The 22,979-nt window shown below is 47.7% G+C and overlaps 1 protein-coding gene across 1 annotated transcript in view; it reads left to right on the forward strand.

The window, feature by feature from the left end:
* The first annotated feature begins 7,656 nt into the window (after window positions 1-7,656).
* The window catches only part of LOC144168566 (uncharacterized), a 36,365-nt gene continuing 21,042 nt past the window's right edge, over window positions 7,657-22,979 (forward strand). Inside the window, exons 1-5 of the mRNA XM_077697522.1 lie at window positions 7,657-8,275; window positions 9,486-9,605; window positions 12,604-12,878; window positions 17,537-17,863; window positions 21,011-21,259. Of these exons, the coding sequence (XP_077553648.1) occupies window positions 7,657-8,275; window positions 9,486-9,605; window positions 12,604-12,878; window positions 17,537-17,863; window positions 21,011-21,259 (1,590 nt within the window). The remainder of the gene's footprint in view (window positions 8,276-9,485; window positions 9,606-12,603; window positions 12,879-17,536; window positions 17,864-21,010; window positions 21,260-22,979) is intronic.

Raw genomic sequence — 22,979 nt, forward strand, 5'->3', positions numbered from 1 at the left:
CCCTGAGGGACACCACTGGTGACCTCATAGGAAAGAGAAGAATGTCCATTTACATGCACGAAACATGACCTATCACATAGATAATTGCATATAAGAGACATCAGGGTTGGTTGTATATCAAGCTCAGATAGTTTTTTGGCTAAGAGCTCGTGGCAGACGACATCAAAAGCCTTGCTTAAATCAAAGTAGACTACATCAAGTTGACCTCTCCCTTGCACAGCTTCCGAAGCATGCAGCATGAAGTTGACGAGATTAGTGGTGGTCGATCTCCCAGCGAAAAAGCCGTGTTGCTGAGGTAATAATATAGTTTTTACGCTGAAAGAGAGTACTGTATGTAGTACAGTCTCAAAGAGTTTTGAAGCAGCGCAGAGAATAGAAATCGGGCGGTAGTTTGTGGGGTCTAACTTTGACCCTGACTTAAATATAGGAACAACCCGCGCAGTCTTCCAACGAGTAGGGAACTTGCCGGTATTGAGTGACGTTCGAAATAATCGCGCCAAGACCGGAACAAGAAGATCCCCAAACGCCTTCAGTACCGCCGAAGGAATGCCATCAGGGCCGCACGAAAATGAGGGCTTAACTCGCTTTAGAGCTCTTGATACAAGACTTTCCGAAATAAAACATTCTGAGCTTTTATCATACCCCGGAAACACTTGAGGGGGGCAGGCTGCACTTTTCTTGCCGAATACTGAACTGAATTGTTGAGCAAAAGCATTAGGAACGTCAGGAATGCTGTCACCCCTCTTGTCAATGAGGTTAATATCTCCAGGGTTGTTTTTGGAAGTTTGTGCACGGACATGACCCCAGAAAGCTTTAGCATTGCGCGGCGCATCGGCTTCAACCGCGGCTATATAACTGGACCTATCGCGCTTAAGCAGATTTTTACAATGCGACCTGAGTTGACGAAACTCGCTCTGCCACCTCTCTTGGCCAGTTTTTTTTGCTTGTTTGTGAGCTCGATTCTTTCTACCAAGGGCCTTTCTTAGTTCAGATGAAAACCAGTACGGATAATTGCTACTTTTTTTAGTTTTTTTGGGTACAAATCTGCTTAAGCCATCGTGAAGTACTTCGGTGAAAAAATCAGTCATTTCGTCTACGTCATTGAGAGTGTCCAATGGTGACCAATCCGTCTCAGCAAGGAAGTGAAACAAGCCAATATAGTCCCCACGAGCGAAGTTGTAACCACGGACGCCTGGTGGGTTGATGGGAGGACTGTGGTGGGCAAGGGATACGTTAGAAATTGAAATGAGTAATGGGGGGTGAAACCTGTCTGGTTTTACGAGGTCAATATAACTACGCGACACCTCAACGTGTTCCATGTTAGTAAAAGACAAGTCCAAAACGTTTCCACACCGATTCCTAATGAAGTTGCATTGCTGTAACGAAATGAAAGAAATAAAATCTAGCAAAATTTCACACTTCTGTGATATCGGATGGGACGCCCGATCAACCAACTGAGTTTCCCATGTAATGCCGGGTGCGTTAAAGTCACCAGTTATTAGAAAATCGTGATCACTGTGAGAGGTTACAACAATCTCTATTGAATTTAGGGCATGTTTGAAGTCAGTGGCACTTGTCTCGGGTGGTATGTAGTAAGTACATAGTAAGAGGCGTTTGCCCCGAGAGCAAAGCACCTCTAACCAGATAGACTCAGTTTCCAATTCAAGGTCCAGGCGCCGTTTACATTTAATCGAATCGTGTAGGGCAACCAAAACGCCACCTCCCCGTTGTTTGCCGCACGAAGGGTCGCGGTCATGCCGAAAGACTTGGTAGTTTGGGGGAAAGAAGGAATTAGAGCTAATTTCCGGGCACAGCCAGGTTTCTGTAAGAATTATTACTGGAAAGCAAGAAGAAACTACATTAGAAAAAAATTCGGCAGATTTAGTACGTAGCCCACGGACATTTTGGTAGAAAAAATCAAAACTGCAGTTACTCGCCATCGAAACGGTGTTCCTCGACATAGATCATTTGTTCACACAACTCACCGCGGAAGGGTTTAAACAGGCAGTGCCGCGGCCAAAGCGCAGGGTCTCTCAGTTTCTCGAAACACACGTCGTCCACGGCGACGTAGAAGGAAGCGTACGAGTCATGCCTCGTTTTCAGTCGCTTGAATAATAATAATAATAATAATAATAATAATAATAATAATAATAATAATAATAATAATAATAATAATAATAATAATAATAATAATAATAATAATAATAATAATAATAATAATAATAATAATAATAATAATAATAATAATAATAATAATAATAATAATAATCAATCAATCAATCAATCAATCAATCAATCAGGGCTTTCCATAATAATAATAATAATAATAATAATCAATCAATCAATCAATCAACCTTTATTTTTGGTGCCCAGGAACAACCCTAGGGTCTTGGTACTGGTACACCATATACAAGCATTCATAAAAACAAACTAGAATCAAGACAACACAACACAGAAAACCATATATATGAAAGAAACAATAAGATAAAAATAGTTAGAGATCCCAGAAAGCAAAACAGCAAAAAAAAAAAAGGAAGCCTAGTGTTAGAAGCCATGACACCCGGCCAGCAAAACGTTGAAGGCACGTGAAAAATTGAAAATACACAAGCAAATACTCAATGCACATGACGGAGATAGATTATACACATAAAACAAAGGTTTTGTAACAAAATGTTAGGAAGTTTCAAAATGGAAAAACGAAGTTCAGCGTTACAAGCACTGACACCTAAACCGACAGAAATTCAAGCAACACAAAATCAGGAAAAGGGAAAACAAACAAGCAAGATGATGATTTGCATAAAATAAATACGGAACAGAAATACGACACATAAATGACATAAAGGCACTTAAGCTACAACAGTTTTCAATTCATTAGTAATAATAATAATAATAATAATAATAATAATAATAATCAATCAATCAATCAATCAATCAATCAATCAATCAACCTTTATTTTCGGTGCCCAGGAACAACCCTAGGGTCTTGGTACTGGTACACCATATACAAAACATACATAAAAACAAACTAAAATCAAGACAACACAACACCCAAAACCGTATGCATGAAAGAAACAATAAAGTAAAGATAGTTACAGTAATCTCAGAAAGCAAAACAGCAAAAAAAAAAAAAGAAAAGAAAAGAAACAGGAGACCTAGCGTTGCAAGCCATGACACTCGGACAGCGAAATGTTCAAGGCACGTGAAAAACAGGAAATATTCACTGAACATGACACAGATAAGTTATACGCATAAAACGAAGGTTTCATAACAAAATGTTCGGAAGTTTCAACTTTGAAAGAAGCTCAGCATTACAAGCACTGGCACTCAAACCTACAGAAATTCAAGCAACGCAAAACCAGGAAATGTAAAAACCAAAAAAACAAGAACATGATTTGCCTAAAATAAATACGGCACATAAATTTGCAATGACATAAAGGCACTTAAGCTACAACAGTTTTCAAGTCGTTTGAGAACAAAGAAAAAGAGCTCTGGAAAATATCAAGACGATCAGAATATTCATTATATGCACATTGTATTCTGCAGATGGACGAATACAATGTGCATATAATGAATATTCTGATCGTCTTGATATTTTCCAGAGCTCTTTTTCTTTGTTCTCAAACGACTTGAAAACGGTTGTAGCTTAAGTGCCTTTATGTCATTGCAAATTTATGTGCCGTATTTATTTTAGGCAAATCATGTTCTTGTTTTTTTGGTTTTTACATTTCCTGGTTTTGCGTTGCTTGAATAATAATAATAATAATAATAATAATAATCTTTTTCTCCAGAAAAAGCTGGAAGGTCGTACGGGCTACAAGCTGCTGAAGACAGCTTGACAGTGGCTGGGAAACCCTCACTTGGCAGGGTTCAAGAAAGGAAAAAAAAATCACTCATAACGAAAGCAAATGAAAGAGTACATCCTTGGTACGTAGTTCACAATAAGCTGAATTCGAAAAGTTATACAAGATCTACGGTTTCAAAATTCACAGTTCGTACAAATTAACACAAAAAGACAGCTCTATACACAGGAAGACACGGAACAACACCAATAGCACATAAATACAAAACAGCAGCAATGATTGTAACAGTGATGGAAACTACAAGTTTATGAAGTATTGCCGGAACTGTTTGCGGGAAATTCAATGTGTATGTCTATGTTCATTTAAATGGTGGGAATGTTGAAGCGCAGAGCCTGATATTTATAATTAATGCGGAATCGCGCAGTATACCCATTGTTCTGTGCTGCGCGTGCGTGAATCAGCATCCCTTGCTGTTAGGGATTAGAGTGATATTAAAACGCTTTTTAGTGCGTTTGATGCAGAAACAAATGCACTTAAATTACGAAACCTGTACGAGTGGTTTACTTTGACGATGCTATATTTTGGGAAAGCATTTTGTGTTGATGCCAGATACGGAATATTGGCGATGTTTCGGAGCATTCTCTTTTGCAACCGCAGAATTTTTATTTCATTTTTTTATTTGTCGTAACCCACACGACTACAATAGTTAACATGCGATGAAAATAATGCGTTGTAAATTTGCAGTTTGACCTGTGCCGGAAGAAAATCCCGGCATCGCGATAATACTCCGGTGACTGAGGACAGTTTATTACAAAGGTTAACAATGTGTGTGTCCCAACCTAGGGGTGCAGAAAATGTAACGCCTAGAACCTTGTGTTCGTCTACTATGTCAATAACTTTATCCTCATAAATTATGTTACTTTGCAGGTTAAGTGCTTTATTTTTAGACCTAAAGATAACTACTTTAGTCTTATTGGAACTAATGCTAATTTGATTCGACTGCGACGAAACGGATAGCTTCCGAAGCACGTCGTTACATTTTGCAATGAAATCGCTGGCATCAGTACCGGAAATAAGTATAGTGCTGTCAAAAGGGTTGAAAGTTGGGCGAGTTGTCTGTCGTCTGCGTACATAATAAATTTTACGGTTGGGTCTATTTTTGTGATATCGTTGATATAGACGTTAAAGAGCAAGGTTCCCAAAATGCTTCCTTGCGGTACGCCCTTTTGCAATAGAAAGAAACGGTGACTTGTGGATGTCTAGGTACATGCATTGCTGACGGTTGTGTAAGTATGAGTTTAGCAAGTCCGAAGCCTTTCCCCGAATACCACATGTACATAATTTTTTTATTAGGATAGCATGCTTCAGGAAATCAAAAGCTCGACTGAAGTCAATAAAGAGACCTAAAGTGTACAGTTTTTCCTCAATATTATCTATTATGTGTTCTTTAAGTGTGAGTAGCACGGTTTCCGTTCAGGGATTTTGTCGGGTGTGAAATGATTTCGTCCCCGCCCCAAAACGTGGTTTATAGCTTTCCACGCAGTATCCGGGTGCCTGTTATCAATATCTGCGAACACGGAATGACAATAAGCAGCCTTTGCTCGCCTTAGTTCTTTGTTGGGTAGATTACGCTGCTTCTTGAATTCCTGCAGCATCGTCGGCAGTCCTGTTCGCAAGAATGGATGATGCAGTTTGTTTTTTCGTTTGATCATTTTCGTGTGAGCACGCTTACCCAAGGCTTTCTCATTTTCTTGAATTGCGTGCAGGTTGTGAACGGAAAGTGCCAAGTGTAAATGGCGAGAAACGTTTTCATAAACTCGGAATAAACGTCATTTACCGAATTTATATCATATACAAAGGACCAGTCACAAGCGCTTATTTCGCATTTAAACGATTCTAAAGCCGCCGCAGACACAACCTGGGTCTTGTTAGCCTCAAAGTGATGCTTCTTGTTTTTTTGTTTTGTTATTATATATCATAAAAACTGGACAATGATCACGTAGGCTTGATGCGATAGTACCGGCAGAAAAAAACTAGTTTCAACGTTTGTAATCAACAGGTCAAAGGCAGACGTACTGGTTGCTGTGACGCGCGTATACGTGTTTTGATTAGGTTTAGAAATCCAACTCAACTAAGTGTAGTGCAAACGTCGGTGAATATTGCAGTATCTTCTAAGACGTTTATATTGAAGTCACCGGCACAAACAAGGCGAAAACCATTGTTGGACACGTGGTCTAAGATATTTTCGAAGAAATGCAGAAATTGTGAGATATTGCCTTCTGGTGGCCGGTATACAGCAACCATGATGTCTTTGTCGTATTTGAGTGCCAATACCTCGTAGTCATTTGAGACTACTGAAAATTTCGAAACGAATTCACAGTGCATGTTTTCTTCTACGTAAATAGCGACTCCCCCTCCTCGCCGATCGGGACGGTTTATAAAGAAGTCATTGTAATCTGGAAGCTGAAGCATTTGACAACCGTCACTGTACCACGTCTCAGTAATCATGACAACATTATATCGGAAGGAAAACTGGCTTAAAAAATGGTAAATTTCTTCTTTTTTGTTAGTAGCGGAGCGTACATTGAAGTGTATTACGGAATGCTGTTTTAAATTTTGATACCCGAAACATTCTGGCAAGACGAACTGTCGGTAAGCCGGCTGATCCATTATTACTGCGGTAAAGCGGTTTCGGATTGACTTTACTGTATTTTCGTCGGCTACATGGATCATTGGCGAAGTTTCAGTTTTCTTTGCGTACATCTTGCCCTTGAAGGACCACACTGATTTCTACTTGTGGTCGTGCTTTTTCTTGACAGCCATGCCAAGCAAACGCTTCAGGGTCGGACACAGATGTTCATGAACATAGATAGGCAATGTGCTTTCATATCCCATGTCTTCGTTTGCCAACCTCATTCTTTTTGCCTTTTTATAGCACGTTCACGTTTATCGCGAGATCTGAATTGTACAACAATGTTCGATTTGTCAGAATTTCGTGTCGGAACGCAGTGGCAGGCTAATATGTCACCCTGAGAAATGGGTTCACTGAAGACCTTACCAAGCTTAGAGACAATCTCGATAACATTTTCGTTTTCTTGCTTTTCAACACCCTGTATCTCAAGATTGCAATTCCTAGAATATTGCTCGATTTGAAGGACTCTCTTCTGCAGATCAACTACCCTGTCTTCAAGAACTTGACATTTTGCACCGAGGTCATCATTTCGCTCCTTAGTTTTCCATTCTTTGCAAGTCCAACTTCTAGCCGTTTCTTCAAGTCATGAATGTCAGTCTGAGAGTGTTACAAGCATTGAACAATGCCTCTTTGTTCGTTTCGAAGGTCGCGTAATTCATTTCGCATCTCTCTCTCAAATGCCTCACGTGATGCCTCTATCTCAGCTAGAAGTTCCTGTTCAACTTCCACCCGTATCTCTTCCTTCATTTTTGCTATGTCTTTGGTAATTTTTCACATGTACAGCATAAGATTTCACAGAACGCCAAAAATAAGCGCTCTACAAGAAGCTTGGCAGAGGCGACGACGTCAAAAACAAGATCATGCAGCAACGCTTTGCCAGACACTAACCTGCACCGAAATTGAGAGCGCTTAGTCCCAAGTTGCTGCTTGTGGTCGCCACTGCCAAGTGTGCTTGTCAGAGATGTTCCTTGTTCTTTTATAGCTTGCTTCAGTGACTCTGGCGCCGATGATCTGCGCAGATGTCAAGTTCCGCCGACTGTCGTTGAAAAAACCCGTCACGCAGTTTCCTTGTGGAACGCATGGTTGATTTAGCAGTCTTGTAGAGCTGAGTACAGCTGCGCAGACTGGCACCTGCACCGAAAATCGAGAGCGCTTAGTCCCAAGATGGTGCTTGTCGTCGCCACTGTGCTCCTAGTGGCGACGACAAGCAGCTCCTGTTCTTTCACTGTAACTCGTTCATCTGGGCGATCATCAGCACAGCTGAGGGTTGGCCTAGCACTCACAACCCCGTCGTGCCTTCGGTGCTGTTTGGGGCGACTCTCGCATGCAGGCGCCAGCAGCTGGGTGACCCTGTGGTGGTCGGGCGAGCGCTGGGCGTCCAGCGGCGCGGCGCTCACCTTGCTGCACGCGGCCCAGCTGGCCAACGTGTCGCGGGTGGCCGGCGCTCGGATTCGCGCCCGGGCGGGACCCCTTCCCCGAGCGCGGTGGGCGGCCAGCGCGGAGCAGGTCCTCGAGCGCGCCTTCAACGACGTGCACGCGTTCGGCGCCGTGCTGGTCCTCTCCGTGCTTCTGGCGTCGCTGACCGTCTCGCTGGGTGCCCTGGCGCGCAGCGAGGCGCTGTCGGGCCTGGAGCTTCTCCAGGCGATGACCGGCCTCGGCGGCTGCTGGTACTGGCTCTCCCACTTCTTGTGGGACTTCATCGCCCCATACCTGACCTTCTACGTGCCCGCCCTGGCGCCAGCCTTCGTCTATATCTTCTTCGGCAGGGGCGCCCTCTTCCTCGGTGGGTTTACGCTGCTGGGCACACGGTTGTGCTCGAGCACTAGGAAGGTGACCACGAGAAATCTGTGCGCGTTTCTGGAGCATTTGGGACTTGGCGCGTACTGTGGAGCAAGGGCGAACGAGCGGTAGTACAGCTGAGAAGAGAGAGGACACGCCCCGCCTGCGTAGTGTAGGGTCTTGTGTGCGTCCGGCGAGCGGGTGTTTGTGTGCATGTATGTGTACGGCCTCCGCGATTAGCAACGCCGTGAGAGAAGGAAGGGACGCCGCCCCGGCTCGGGAAAGGGCGATAGGCGCAGAAAGATAGACGATAGGCGCAAAAGAAACAAACTATGCGGACATAGTGTTAGAATGCGAAGGTATCCATCCAAATCTATATGAGGGAAATATTCGGCTTCCAGAAGCCCTAGGATCCAAGGGTAGCACAGAGGCAGTTAACTTCAAGGCTGTCGAGTAGACGAAAAAAAAAATTAGAATGCCGGTGGACGAAAAGCAGAGAGGGGAATATTACCTAGGACAGTTACCACCTATAACAGGAAAAAAAGGTATTTTGTGCCTAATACGTTTTTTGTACCTGCCCTAAGCAGCGATAGTACTAAACCAAAAGTACAAAACATAGGTATATTAGTTCTTTTTGGTAAGATGACACGTCATCACCCAATACAAAGGGGAAACCAATAGCAATCAGCAATCATCTTCTGAAGCAGTCCGATGCACACAGGTACGGGAGAATTTGCGTGATCCCTTCGAGCCCGCTTTTGGCGCAATCGGAGCGAATGAGGCGGGATCCCAGAACGAGTCTTCATCAGACCGTCTTGTTTTGTTTTTTTCCCTCTCCGAAATTGTGACTGTATCAAAATAGCGGCAGTGAGCGTAAATATGTGAAGAGTGAAAGAATGATGGGCCTCGTAAGCTGTCAAAGATTCTTTTAGGGACGCTGTGAGTGACGATAACTCGCTGCGATTTGAGCACATCTGGCTTTGTTATCTCGCAAAAGTTATGGTGAGGTCATTCTTGAAGTGCCACGTGCACTGATGACACTAAATTCGCATTTTATTGAGTTCGAGTTTTGATTGTCTGAAAACAGATTTATTAAAAAATTTAATTTTACTGTTTCCTACGATGCTTGACTTCTCAGCTAATGTGCGCTATGTGGACCATTCCATTGCTTATTACAAAAAAATATAATGTGTCGCTTTTCTGCCTTTTGCCAGCGACTTCGCTTGCACTGTTCCTGATCTACGGCTTGGCGCTGATTCCGGTGGTGCATCTCATCGGCAAGCTGTTTCCGTTTCGCAGCCAAGTCACCGTTACCTTTCTGAGCATCGTCTTCAGTAAGCGGCTAAGTTGCGGGCAACGTTCGCGCGCAGGAACAAGAGTTCCGGAGGGGGATGGCGCCAAATATATTCCAAAATCATTCGGGAGAACAAGTTCCCGCTGATAAATTTCTTCCCTTCTCAGAGCTCAGTGACTAAGGGCCATATTCTGAGTCCATCCTCCACTCCATTTACTCCCTCCACTCGGCTGAGGGGAGGATACCGCAATGTCTATGCACGGGAAAGTTGATTTCAAGGATCTCCTCGACTGGAGGCTCGAGTAAGAGAAGGACTCAGAATAGCAGGCTAAGTAACCTGCAACCACTCTCTCCTGACCATCCTTTTCCCTTTTTCCATAATTCCGTCGGATGAAGTGTTCTTTACGAATGTACGCTCACGGACAAATGTGACGTGTACACGAAGACATGAACCAGAACACACAGATACCGCAATTTCTTTCCATGCAAATCAAAAATGACGCGTGGCCTAATTATTACAAAAACTAAGTTGGGAAATGTGGCTTTCCAAATATACCAATAGCGTGCCATTATTGATCCTCTATGAACAGTATTTCTGAATTTAGCGTCTTCTGGTTCATATTTTCGCGATCGCATTTGATTTGTCCATGACCGTACAGTCTTTCGTCAAGAATTCGAAGGCCACCGTGAGCGAAGCAGGAGTGCGTCCCAGTAGGGACGGCAACTTCTGGTTGAGCGGCTCAAGAGGGACAGCGAAGTTTGCCGGGCGAGCGCAGCGCCAGCCACGGCAGACCCGCGCAACTCTGGGTCGGTCCCGCCGCGCACACCGCCTTCAGCGCCCGTGAACGCAACTTTGCAAAAACGTGTGTCATAACGTTATTTGTGTGTATATCTAGTGCATACTGCGACAAAGTCACGCAGAATTTTTTTATAGTTAGGATAAGCCTCCAAATAAAACGGGACGCCGATAAAATGCTTTCGCCTTGCTGCCTAGCCGTAAGTTGATACAACTGGGAAGCGTGTGTTGAAGGCTTGGGATTCTCCCGAAGATTCTTCTCTTTTTTTCGCACGTACGAAGCATAGTTACTGAATATTGAAAAGCCCACACTAAGCTAGCGGATTACATACTGCCGTGGTGTACGAGCAGCTTGTTAGTATACTGCAGCAGGTGGTAAATACACATATATGCGCATTAAAGTTGGTAACGAAGAGAGCCCCCAAACACAGTTATAGCAGCGTAGTCTATCACCCAGCGGTTCTACTCTGCTTCATCTAATATTTAACGTGCTTATATCGCCGTATTAAATACATATAAACACATATGGGGCGGACACTTATAGAAGTTAACGTTCCCAAATGTTTCGCGAGCTATTGGATATCATAAAATTACCGCCTCTTCCTGCAAAAGAAACAATGAAATAGTTGTCTAAGCCCATGAAAAGCAAAGAATAGAGAGAAGACGTTCCGCAATAAAAGTTGGGAATATATGAACGCAAGACGAAATTTTCGCGCTCGGGGAGGAGGAGGAGGAGGACAAACTTATTTATCCCATCCGTTGTGATTCCGGTCACTCCGGAGCAGTGAGGGGTGTCATCAGGGAACTAAGTTTTTCTCCCGTGAGTTGCTGCAAAGGTATTGACGGTAATAAAAGCGTTACTATTTCTTTCTAAGAGAGGTCTCACGCCGGACCCGTTGGCGTGGAGAGAAAAAAAATACCCGAACATGAATATTCCGTAATTTATTACGATACGCCTAGTCAGGAACGTACCGGCATGCGGGGACCGACCCAGCGTTGCGCATACCTGCCGAAGGGGGCGCTGGGTGCGCGGGATCCGTGTAAGGGGCGCTGTTCGGCGCCTATAAATTCGGCTCTTGTTTTCCATCTGTGGATGGTGCGATGAAGTGTGCGGCGCGCGCCCAGTTTTTTGGGGCGGGAACTTCCCCGCAGGTGACGCACTGGGTGGGCTTACAAGCTGAAACACAATACCGCGCTCTCTGACGCAGTGCAGACCTCTTAATGCGAAAGCATTATGTGCCCAATAGGGCGAAAAACATGGCGTTGTCAACAGCGGATGGCCATGAAATTCCACATACCTTAAACTGAAAGGGGAAATAATATTTCACCTTCTTCCGTCTGAGAAGAGGTACGAGCAGCGAAGCTGTGGTGGTTGTACGTCAGTCGACGCATCTATGCACAAAACAAACTACGCCTGTTTATAATTTGTAGGGTGCCTCGATTTGCGCGCGTCTGCCGTACGGCGCTGGCATCGAGGCACCCTAGCAATTTGCGCTTGGAAGGGCTGGAGTTTTATTCTAGCTCGCAAACACGGGGCTGTCGGCTTCCCTGCCGATGGAGCCCACGCATGGAAGCAGGCAGGAATTCCACAATACTTACAACTTTACTCTAAACTGCGTAATTGTGAAAAAGCAGATGAAAGTCATCGTGGTGTTGGAGTCGTTGTAGAGGCCAATTGTTCGAAGCTTTTCAGTGCGCAGTTCAGAAGTTTGTGGTGGTCTTTGTCACATCCCACTGAAGAGGATCGGCCAGTGACGATGACAACAGCCTCCAGAAGCTGAAGGCCAATTCAACAATTCTCAGTTGGCTGCGACGACAACATACTCACACACAACCTCAACATACCAAGTCAGGGGGATTGGTCAGGGAAGATGAACAGCTGGACGAGTTTTTGAAAGCTCTCTGCGCCTTTTTACACTCCCAAATTAGCCGTGAAAGCGTTACACTGATTGTTGGGATGCAGCTGCGATGGAGGAAGCGACATCAGGGTTCTGCCTCCTGTAAGTAGGATGAAGTAACCCCTCGTCCCCGCTCCGTTTTTCTCCTCCGCGACACTTCTAGATTCTGGGCGACGGGAAAGGCGCAGTCGCCATCAGCAAGCTATAGGCCTGGGTGGGAAGGGATGCCATAATAATGGATATCGGCTGCACGCCTCAAGCAGCTCTTCCCCAGATAGTCACGCGCAAGCCCGTTCTGCGCATGGCTAGCGGGTACTGCATGCGGCCTCACGCATGCTTTGCAGGTGTGGGGCCAACGGTGCTGGAACTCATCTGGGATGCGGAGGGTCCAAGCGCGGCGCCCATGGGCCGCTCCATCACAGCGGCTTCGCGCGTGGTGCCTTCGGCCGCGCTCAGCTCGGGTCTGGTCCGACTTCTGCGGCTGCAGGCCCTCGGGCAGCTGTGCGAGCTTCCCCTGGAGAACAGGACCGGCCTGTGCGACCAGCTGAGGCAGCGGTTGCTGTTCTCGCCGACCGCGCTCGAGTCCCTAGCCGTCTGCTGCGACCACGACATCGGGAAGGTAAGCCTGGAAGAGGTCGATGGGATCGTGTGGGCGTATTGTGCACTGTACTTCTTGTATACGAGACGTGATACTAGGGGCTCAAGATAAGCACACGTGAGTACACAAAGGCTATGAAATGCGACCAGCACTGGGGTATTCAGCTGTTAAGTGTTCATCCGCGGTCCTTGTCTGCATTAAGCTTGTTGCATGCTGGCTAGGTTTAGGTTTTAAGCAACAATGCGAACAATTGTTGGATTACGACAATGACTCCTTGAATCATGAGGAACAAGAGCTCGTTGCAGGCGCTACACATGGTCCTGAACGGGTCTTTGTGAAGTGCATGTTGAAGTGGTGGCCTGTCTCCACGTTGGAGCACATGCCCGCTCACGACATGTTCGTTTGGGCCCTTGGCTGATTCCACGACGTTGCTTCACAAGTGTGTTCGGTCCTTGCGACGCCTGGACGTTTTCTTTTTTCGTTTATGCAATGTAATCCACGTTTAATATGGAAGGCAACGGAAAAGTAAACGCGCTTTCCCGAGATCGATCCCCGAGTCCATCTATGCTGAGGCTAACCCCTTAAAATCCTCCTTCCATTTGTCTCCACGATGACGTGACTTGTAAATTCATCCTGTTCTCCTATCCCCTCACTCGCCATGCCTATACCCTACCCCAGACCCTCGACTCAGTAGCGTCCAAACCGTTCTTCTCCTCCAGGATGGACTACCTCCCATTCACCCCATTTTACGCCCCCAACGTGCCCGTCTTGAGGCAGCGATTCCCTCTATTCCTGATTCCTACTGGGACTGCCAATCCCCGAGACTGTCCGCCTTTCTATCCAGGATCCCTTGATTAAAGACCTGGCTGGCTCCTCCGCCCAGAACAGACGTTCGGGCCAGCCAGGAGGCTCTATGTCTTCATTTCCAGAAGATTTCCGAAGGCATTCTTGCCCACTGTGTGGACGCTGATGCCTCAGTTTGCCATGTTTAGCTCACCTGGACCTAGGTCTCATCATCATCATCATCACCACCAGCCTATCTACACCCACTGCAGGGCAAAGGCATCTCCCATTAATCTCCAATTACCCCGGTCCTGTGCTAACTGCGACCAATTTATCCCCGCAAACTACTTGATCTCATCTGCCCATCTAACTTTCTGTCGCCTTCTGCCCCGCTTGCCTCCTCTAGGGATCCACTATTTCTTCTTAATTTCTACTAATATGTCCATAACACGCGTTTCTTCCCTGACCCACTCCGCTCTCTTCTCGTCCCTTAATGTTACACTTATCATCTTCCGTTCCATTGCTCACTGAGTCGTCCTCAATTTAAGTTGAACCCTCTTAGTGAGCCTCCAAGTTTCTGCCCCGTAGGTCAGTACCAGTAAGATGCAGCTGTCATACACTTTCTTCTTCATGGACCTAGGCCTATGACTTGGCAAAAACTCTCTCTCTCTCTCTCTCTCTCTCTCTCTCTCTCTCTCTCTCTCTCTCTCTCTCTCTCTCTCTCTCTCTCTCTCTCTCTCTCTCTCTCTCTCTCTCTCTCTCTCTCTCTCTCTCTCTCTTGTATGCAAAGCGTACGTCACGCGCCTTGGAAGCACCGTCGTGCCCGGCAGCCTTCACGCTCTTCTCAAACTCGACTAAGTTGAGAGCTTCTCCCGGTGGGAACCAAGCTCCCATGGGGTGTGGCGAGTTTGTGTTGAATTGAAGTAACGGCCCCACTACCGCTTCATGCTCCTTGGTTTGGAGGTTTTCTCTTTCCCTTCTCCTCAGCCCATACTCTCCGCGCCATTCACCCTCTTTGGTTTGAAGGTGAGGAGGAAGAGAAGGAATACCTTCATTGGGAATTATTGATACAAGGGTGTTTTTTTCTTGTCGAAGGGGAAACTGCGAGTCTCGGTGTTTCCTCCTTGGCTGTTTCGCGAAAGCAGATAGACAAACAGTGAACTCGTTGTGGTCTTAGTGAAGAATACGGCGTTTTTCTATACATTTTCTGTATAAATTTTTGGGGAAAATGCGAGTCTCGGCGTTCCCTCCTTGGCTGCCTCGCGAAATCGGATACATAAACCGTGAAATCGTGGTGGACTCTGAAGAATACGGCGTTTTTTTTATACATTTTCTGCGGAAATTTATTTATTCGGTCCGTGTCAGTGCCTCCAAAGCATAAAAAAGTTATCAGTAATGAAAATTTTATTGTTTTGGCAGGCTATATAGTACTGGCTGGTCCTTTCGAGTTGGTCTACATTATATTTACCCTGCTACCTATACCCACCCACCCATCCGTCCATCCGTCGTTCCGTGCATGCGTGCGCGCGTGCGTCCGTCCATCCATCCATCCATCCATCCATCCATCCATCCATCCATCCATCCATCCATCCATCCGTCCGTCCGTCCGTCCGTCCGTCCGTCCGTCCGTCCGTCCGTCCGTCCGTCCGTTCATCCATCCATCCATCCATCCATCCATCCATCCATCCATCCATCCATCCATCTATCCGTCCGTCCGTCCGTCCGTCCGTCCGTCCTGTGACGGATCATGCACAGCTCATCGCGCCATACTGGCGTCTCGTCACCTCCCCCAACAATGTCCATACTGGGAGCCGGCGCGAAAAGAGGCTAGCGTTAGCCTAAGCCACCATCGGCTCCTCTTGCACAGGGGCAATTTAAGAAACCGGTTCATCACAATCCGTCCATTCATCCGTCCGTATTCCTATTTTAAGTGCGGAGCACTTGATGGGCTCGCCTTGTCGTCGTAGCTCGCTAACGGTCGATGAGACTGCCGGAATCAGGCTACGCAGCGAGATAACGGACCCAAGTAGAGCCCATGCAATGTACCGTCGTCAGGGGTCACGCTGAGGCTTCAAAAACAACGCGGTTTAAATAGTCATAACCGTTCGAACCTCGTGAACCGCTGGCGCTTTTCGTGCATCTCCCCGCTGTTTAGAGCAAAAAGAACTGCTGGTACATTTCAGGCAATATCTGTGTATATAACCGGTAGCTCCTGCGTTAATTTAGTTAGGAACACTCGTTGGGTTGGTTTTTACGATAGTAAGCGAAAAAAGCGGCCACGCAAGAAAGAAATGGCGCGTTCGAAATGACGCGCAAGAAAAAAAAATTACGCTTTCGAAATGACGCAACACAGCTCCAGCATACGAAATTAAAGCAAGCACAAAAAGAACAGAACTCCCGCTGGCGTAGTTTCGGGCAGTCTGAAGGGCTGGCTGCTGTTTTTCACAAACCCCTGTTGCAAAACGTAATGACAACCCAAAGAACATGTGACAGAGAAGTTGCCGTGACGGAGGTAAATCCGAAACAGAAAGCGGTAGATATGACGTTGTGCGTAGAAATAAACAAGACACTACGATTCCGTCTTGCCGCAGACACCATCACTACGGGGGGCATGTCCTTTCGTAACAAAAGCTACAGTAAATAAAAAAAATTAAACCCAGTTTCACCTAGTCTGAAAGCTGGTGAAACAGCAGATCTGTGTTTCGCTTGCGCCGGCTGGAACATCAACGGGCGCTATCCCAAAAACGGCAGAGCCGTCGGCGCGCAAATTCTACGGTTCGCGCCAAGGAATGAGCAGCTAAGCGTCAGCAGCGGGTGGCTCCCTTTCCTCTCCCTTCCCTAGCGGCAGGGAGAGAAACCCGTCCTGCGAGACCACCGCGTCCCCTATCTGTGGGTCTGGGACCCGCCGGCGAAGCGGCCCAGACTTACCGATAGAGGTCGCCGGTGAGTCTGGGAACCTTCCCCTACCCCTGCGTGACGCACGACATACAGCAGACGGACAAACAACAGCTCCGCTGTTAATCGCAGCAGGGCTGCCGCTCGCGTTCACTGCAAGACCGAACGCGTATACCTGGTAGCCGATGAGGGTGGCGGACTCCGAATCGGGGGCATGGACGATCTTTATGCCTTCCGTGGGCTGCAGTACTCCCGGGAGCATGCGGAGCGTCGTGGACTTGCCGGCCTCGCTCTGGCCGAGCAGGCCGACGCACTCGCCCTCGCGCACGTGCAGCCAGACGCCGCGAACCGCCACGACGGAGCCGAACGTGCGGCACAGATCCCTTGCCTCCATCACCACCGACTTCTCCTGCACGAGGGGAGACTGAGGCAGAACCCCCCATCATTTTCGGGGTGACCCTTGGTGGGAGGGGGTACATTATCTGCCTAAATACGGTTAGCATTGAATTAGTGCACGGTGGTAAAGCTGCAGTAGGGGTCGTTGTCCCTACTTGACTGTGAAGGCGGGAAATTTGAAATGCATTGGGTGGCCGCAGCGAGCGGATAACGGCACTGCAGCCCATTATGGCGATTCACTGCTCTGCACTTCCGACAGCTTTCACATAGATTGGAACGGCTTTAATTTTTTTATCTTCCTTTCACTTGCCGGATACCTGAAGCCACCGTTCCCCCCTACACTTACGTCTGTTAGCCTTGTACATAAGCGCTATTGCAAGTTGAGAGATATCCTGGCCAATTCTCAACTACGCATCTCTCAAATGCCAGAGCACATGGAAGTAGCTGGCAAGGTTTTCGTGGCTTAGTCACGGGAGTATTCATCTTTTTATTTCAAGTTTATCAAGTCTTCATCCACCCATCGGGGAGGATGAACACCAAGGTGGGCCTCAACTAGGGACCCAAAGAGTCGCGCAAGCCTGACGTGGCACTCCTTTCGTTCGCAGCCTGTGCCCGGCTTCTCCGACCTGCTGCTCGGTGACACGCACTTCGCGCTGGACGTGCTCGCGCTCCTGCTCGTGGGGATGAACGTCCTTCTCCTGCTTGCTGTGAGCGCCAGCGTGCTGGCTCCCATCTGGCACTTCGTGACGCACCGCGCCTGCCACTCGTTCTGGGGGCCCAGCGCAATCGAGCTCAAGTCGGTCACGCCCGGCGGCGAAGGCAGCGGCCTCATGTCTCCGTCCTCGCCCATTCCCCTTAGGCGTGCGCCGCCATCCTCCGCCCCGGCAACCCGCAATGCCAGCCCCTTGCCGGGGAGCTCCCGAGGCAGCAAGGTATGCTCGTTGGACAAAGATTAATCGTGTTTGTCCGTTTTGAAAACGTCCGTTTTGCGACCGTTTTATTGTGACGAACTTCAGTTGTAGGCGGGATTTTGGTTGACTTTTGCGCAACTGGTCTTGCAAACACACTTTAAATGACTATAAACATATTTTAAACTGTCTTTTACGTGTTTATTGTTCCGCCAGCGAACCAACGACAAGACGACGAAAAATCGTCTACTCCAAATCGTCTGCTCCGAGATGCCGCGGCTCGCGTCACATCGGGGCGTTCGCTTTTAGCCAATCTGGGCTTGCTCAAAACGGACACTTTTGAAACGGGCACAAAACGGACAAAAGACGAGAATACTGCCCCAGGACGAGGGTAGCAGACGTACTGAATGAAAATCGCAAACCAAAAACGCGGCGGGCGTGGGTGAGTTAGCAGATGTCACAATGAATACGACCGCGCACTTCGGAGATTCGCAGACGCGAAGGAGATGATTGCAGCCACATTCACTCTGTGATTAAACTACGTTTTAGCTGCGCAGCGAAATACCGGACACGATGTCCGCGCAGTTTATTCTCCCGCAACAGATGCCGCTAGCTTAACCTGCAGCGCCAAGTGCTTGTGATGTTATCTATCCGCCATCCTGTTTTGTTTCTCACTCCGTGATTACAACGCAAGTAATTAGCAGTAGCTACTGGCCAAGAAAACCGCTAAAATGGGTCTCGAAACGTCGGAATATCTCTTTGAGGGCTGCAAAAAATGTTAAAGTGTACAACACGAGTGAGAAAAAAAGAAAAGAAAATGGCGGGGTTGTCGAAATTGATAAACATATGCAATGTTTGCGATAATCCTTCGTATACAACATGACGAAGATTGTGAAAGCATTAAAGATGGGGAGGAGGTTGAAGAGCAGCCAAGGAGCTTACTGTTCGCAGAGACAAAATTCGTGCATGCAGAGGCGAGAGAGGTAACGAACGAACGATGTACACATGGATGAGATAGTGAAAGAGGTTCTATACGGATATGCAAGCCAGTAATTCCAGGCCCAGGAGAAGTGTTGACGAGGCTGAGTATCTGATAAGATGAAGGGCGGAAAAGATGCAGAAGTTGATAGAATAACTGCGCACGTGCTGAAGTATGAAGATGACATCGTAACAGGTAAGCTTGTAAACACCATTCTCGGAATATGCTGCAGCAGAATGGCGAGCTGGGATAGTTGGTATATATGCACGACGAAACCTTCAAAAAGCGCTACATTGAGGAACGTAATTAAGACATACAATCACGCATTCTCGCAATGCCTAAAGCTTTCAAAGGTAGCACAAGCTTTGCAGACTGTTGTCCCTACTGTAGTCCGCAAGAAGGGAGAGGTCAAAGACTAAAAATTACGCGTGCAACTATAAGTCAGATGTACTGATTGTTTGTCAAAATACCCGTAACAGCTCACCATAGTTTTTAATGTAAGCTGAAGAGGGCGCTTTCTGAATGTCTATTTAACATTACTCTCGAGTTACTCACAGTATCTATAACCCTGCAACAAAGCTTTTCGAGTGCGGCTCCAGAAACATTGCTTACAAGTCTTCACACGAGTGACTGGACGATACAATGCCATTCGCAAACGTCAAGTGGTTCAAGTATTCCCCATTTACCTGGAACCTTGAATTATTCCAATCAAGAGTCCCAAAACCCCCTGCAGGCGGGCTGCAAATAGTTTCTGAGAGATCGTGTCGACTTGTCTGACACCATTTTTGAGAAAGAACTACTACTTATGAAGGAGTACCGAACTCTCGCATCCCTCGCATATGTCCCCGAACGGAGTTGTCAAAGGCTTCTCCACTCCAGGTACTCTCAATGCTTCCATCCCTGCTGGAGTTTCTACTGAATCAAAGAATTTTTAGTAATGTGCAAGTGTCTTTAAATAAAGTTTGCTATACTCTCCAGAGTTATCCATTTTAGTATGCTTGCCTCATAAAACCTGTTAATTTACTTGTTCGTACCTGGGCATCACTTGCGCGGTTAACTAATATTCTCCTAAATAACTTGCGTACGACATTTTTAACTGATATGTAGGTAATCCTTGCTCTGTGGCAACACCTTTCTTACGAATCAAAATTTTGATGCCTCTTTTTCAGACCACAAGTCCGTTCATTCCGAGAATTATATTGCTTGCTTTCCTGGCACAACATTTCCGCCATCCTTTAGTAGGCAAGTTATGAATGGCTAATCAGCCCAACCTGGCAGGTTGTCAGTGCCGATGACGCATGCGCTGGCCTCCATTTTACTTAGAGCTGGAAGCGTAGTTAGCCGTTATCAAAGGTCTGTTCTCTGTCTTGGCGTCCCGCATTGTTATCGGGTGCTAATTACCGCCCTTATCCGCTCCTTCGCAGACGTTGGGTAAAAGGTCACGGTGCTTTATGGTTCTGTCATGATAAATGAGGACATGGATGAAGATCCGCGTTCCCTCCCACCAAAGGACGCCATCGATTTCCCGCCGAAACTTAACTTCGCATAGGGCTTCCACAGCTGTAGCCACCCTGCTAAGAGCGACGCAGTGTTGACCTCAGCTGCCGCACTGTTGCCTGCACTCGTAATGTTTGTGAGAAAAATGTCGCATGTTAATCTTCCTGGCCGCATTTGACGTCTTTTGATGCGATAGCATTCTCGGCTTACTCACCCGCATTGCGACTCGTCTGTCTATCCCTGTCTAGACTTGCCCAGTCGTCTGTGCATGATGCCTCGGCGAAAGTGGAATGGCGGACATAGGGATGAGGAGGCTGAACATACTGGAGAGATAGGGGGGGGGGGGGGAGCGAGATATGGAAGGGGGGGGGGAGGTGAAAGGAATTCGTCAGCCACAATCCGCCACGCACCGACCGGTAATGCACTTCCAGCGCAGAACAGAGCACTTCCAAGCGCAATGATCGCCCCAAGATCGCCATGCGTCCATATGCTAATAGCTTTCGTGTGCTAGCAGTTCTGCATTGCCCCTGACGTGACCACTGCAGAGGTACACTGCTGCAGTGGTCAAGTGGGGACAACGACCCCTACTGCAGCTTTATCACCATGCACTAATTCAATGCTAACCGTATTTAGGCAGATAATGTACCCCCTCCCACCAAGGGTCACCCCAAAAATGATGGGGGGTTCTGCCTCAGTCTCCCCTCGTGCAGGAGAAGTCGGTGGTGATGGAGGCAAGGGATCTGTGCTGCACGTTCGGCTCCGTCGTGGCGGTTCGCGGCGTCTGGCTGCACGTGCGCGAGGGCGAGTGCGTCGGCCTGCTCGGCCAGAGCGGGTCCGGCAAGTCCACGACGCTCCGCATGCTCTCGGGAGAACTGCAGCCCACGGAAGGCATAAAGATCGTCCACGCCCCCGACTCGGAGTCCGCCACCCTCATCGGCTACCAGGTATACGCGCGCGGTCTTGCAGTGAACGCGTGCGGGAGCCCTGCTGCGATTAACAGCGGAGCTGCTGTTTGTCCGTCTGCTGTATGTCGTGCGTCACGCAGGGGCAGGGGAAGGTTCCCATAGAGTTCCTGTACATAGCTCCCGCAGGGAGCTAAGAGTTGCGTGACCCTTTTCCACGCGCCGCCGTGATGACGTCCCTCTGGTTATCCATGCCGCGCAGAGAAGCCCCCGCTACGGCTGCGCCGAAGCCGCCGACGGGGGCAGCACCGCGCCTCGCCCAGGAGCAGCAGCAGCAGCAGCAGCGTGCGCGACATCGCAGGAATGCACCGTAGCCGCCGATAGGTCCCGTAAGGCGCCGCCGACCGAAGCGCCCCCACCGCGCGTCGGCCGCCGTCGGAAGCGTTGCGGCGCGGCTCCTACACACGCGACGGGCAGCTCTCCCGCAGCAATCCGGATAACAAGATGGCGGGTGGTCACGAAACTCTTAGCTTAGGTTCCCAGACTCACCGGCGACCTCTATCGGTAAGTCTGGGGCCGCTTCGCCGGCGGTTCCCAGACCCACAGATAGAGGGCGCGGTGGTCTCGCAGGACGGGTTTCTCTCCCTCCCGCTAGGGAAGGGAGGGGAAAGGGAGCCACCCGCTGCTGACGCTTAGCTGCTCATTCCTTTGCGCGAACCGCAGAATTTGCGCGCCGACGGCTCTGCCGTTGTTGGGCGAGCGCCCGTTGATGTTCCAGCCGGCGCAAGCGAAACACAGCTCTGCTGTTTCACCAGCTTTCAGACTAGGTGAAGCTGGGTTTAATTTTTTTTTATTTACTGTAGATTTTGTTAGTGTGGAAAGCACACAGGACATGCCCCCCGTAGTGATGGTGTCTGCGGCAAGACGGAATTGTAGTTTCTTGTTTATTAGAAGCAACGCATCTCATGCTCGCCCCTCTGTCCTTCCTGCGTCTGCCCGGCGTTGTCAGCACAGATGATGATGATGATGATGATGATGATGATTTCTATTGGTTTCCCCTTTGTATCGGGGTGATGACATGTCATCTTACCAAAAAAGACTAATATACCTATGTTTTACACTTTTGGTTCAATACTAGCGCTGCTTAGGGCAGGCACAAAAAGCTTATTAGGCACAAAATACTTTTTTTTTCTGTTACAAGTGGTAACTGTCCTAGGCAATATTCCCCTCTCTGCTTTTCGTCCACCAGCATTCTAATCTTCTTTTCGTCCCCTCGACAGCCTTGAAGTTCACTTCCTCTGTGATACCTTTAAATCCTAGGGCTTCTGACAGCCCAATATTCCCTTCATGTAGATTTGGATGGATACCCTCACATTCTAGCACGATGTGCCGCATAGTTTCTGTTTCTTTTCCGCAGACCACGCATACCCCATCATTTTGTGAATACTTCCCCACAAAACTCTTAGTTCGCAGGCAACCTGCTCTAGCCTCAAAAAGCAAAGCACTGCCCTGGGAATTATCGTAGAAATTTTCCTTTCTGATTTTCATCTTCTCAGCCCTGTACATCTCTAACGACGTTTTGGCTTCCATTTTTTCCCTCCATTTATTCGTTTCAATCTGCCTTGCCTCTTTTTTGGTTACCTTGGCTGTTTTGGATTCCCCACTGTTCTTTCCGTATTTCATCGTTAGCCTTCTAGTCTTTCTTAACCACTGCGTGTCCACGCTTTTCAAGTATAGGTACCTAAAAACCTTAGCTGCCCAC

The sequence above is a fragment of the Haemaphysalis longicornis genome, unplaced genomic scaffold (genome assembly GCF_048455015.1).
Source record: "Haemaphysalis longicornis isolate Haplotype H1 unplaced genomic scaffold, Haemaphysalis longicornis Haplotype H1 scaffold_2, whole genome shotgun sequence".
NCBI classification, from domain to species: domain Eukaryota; kingdom Metazoa; phylum Arthropoda; class Arachnida; order Ixodida; family Ixodidae; genus Haemaphysalis; species Haemaphysalis longicornis.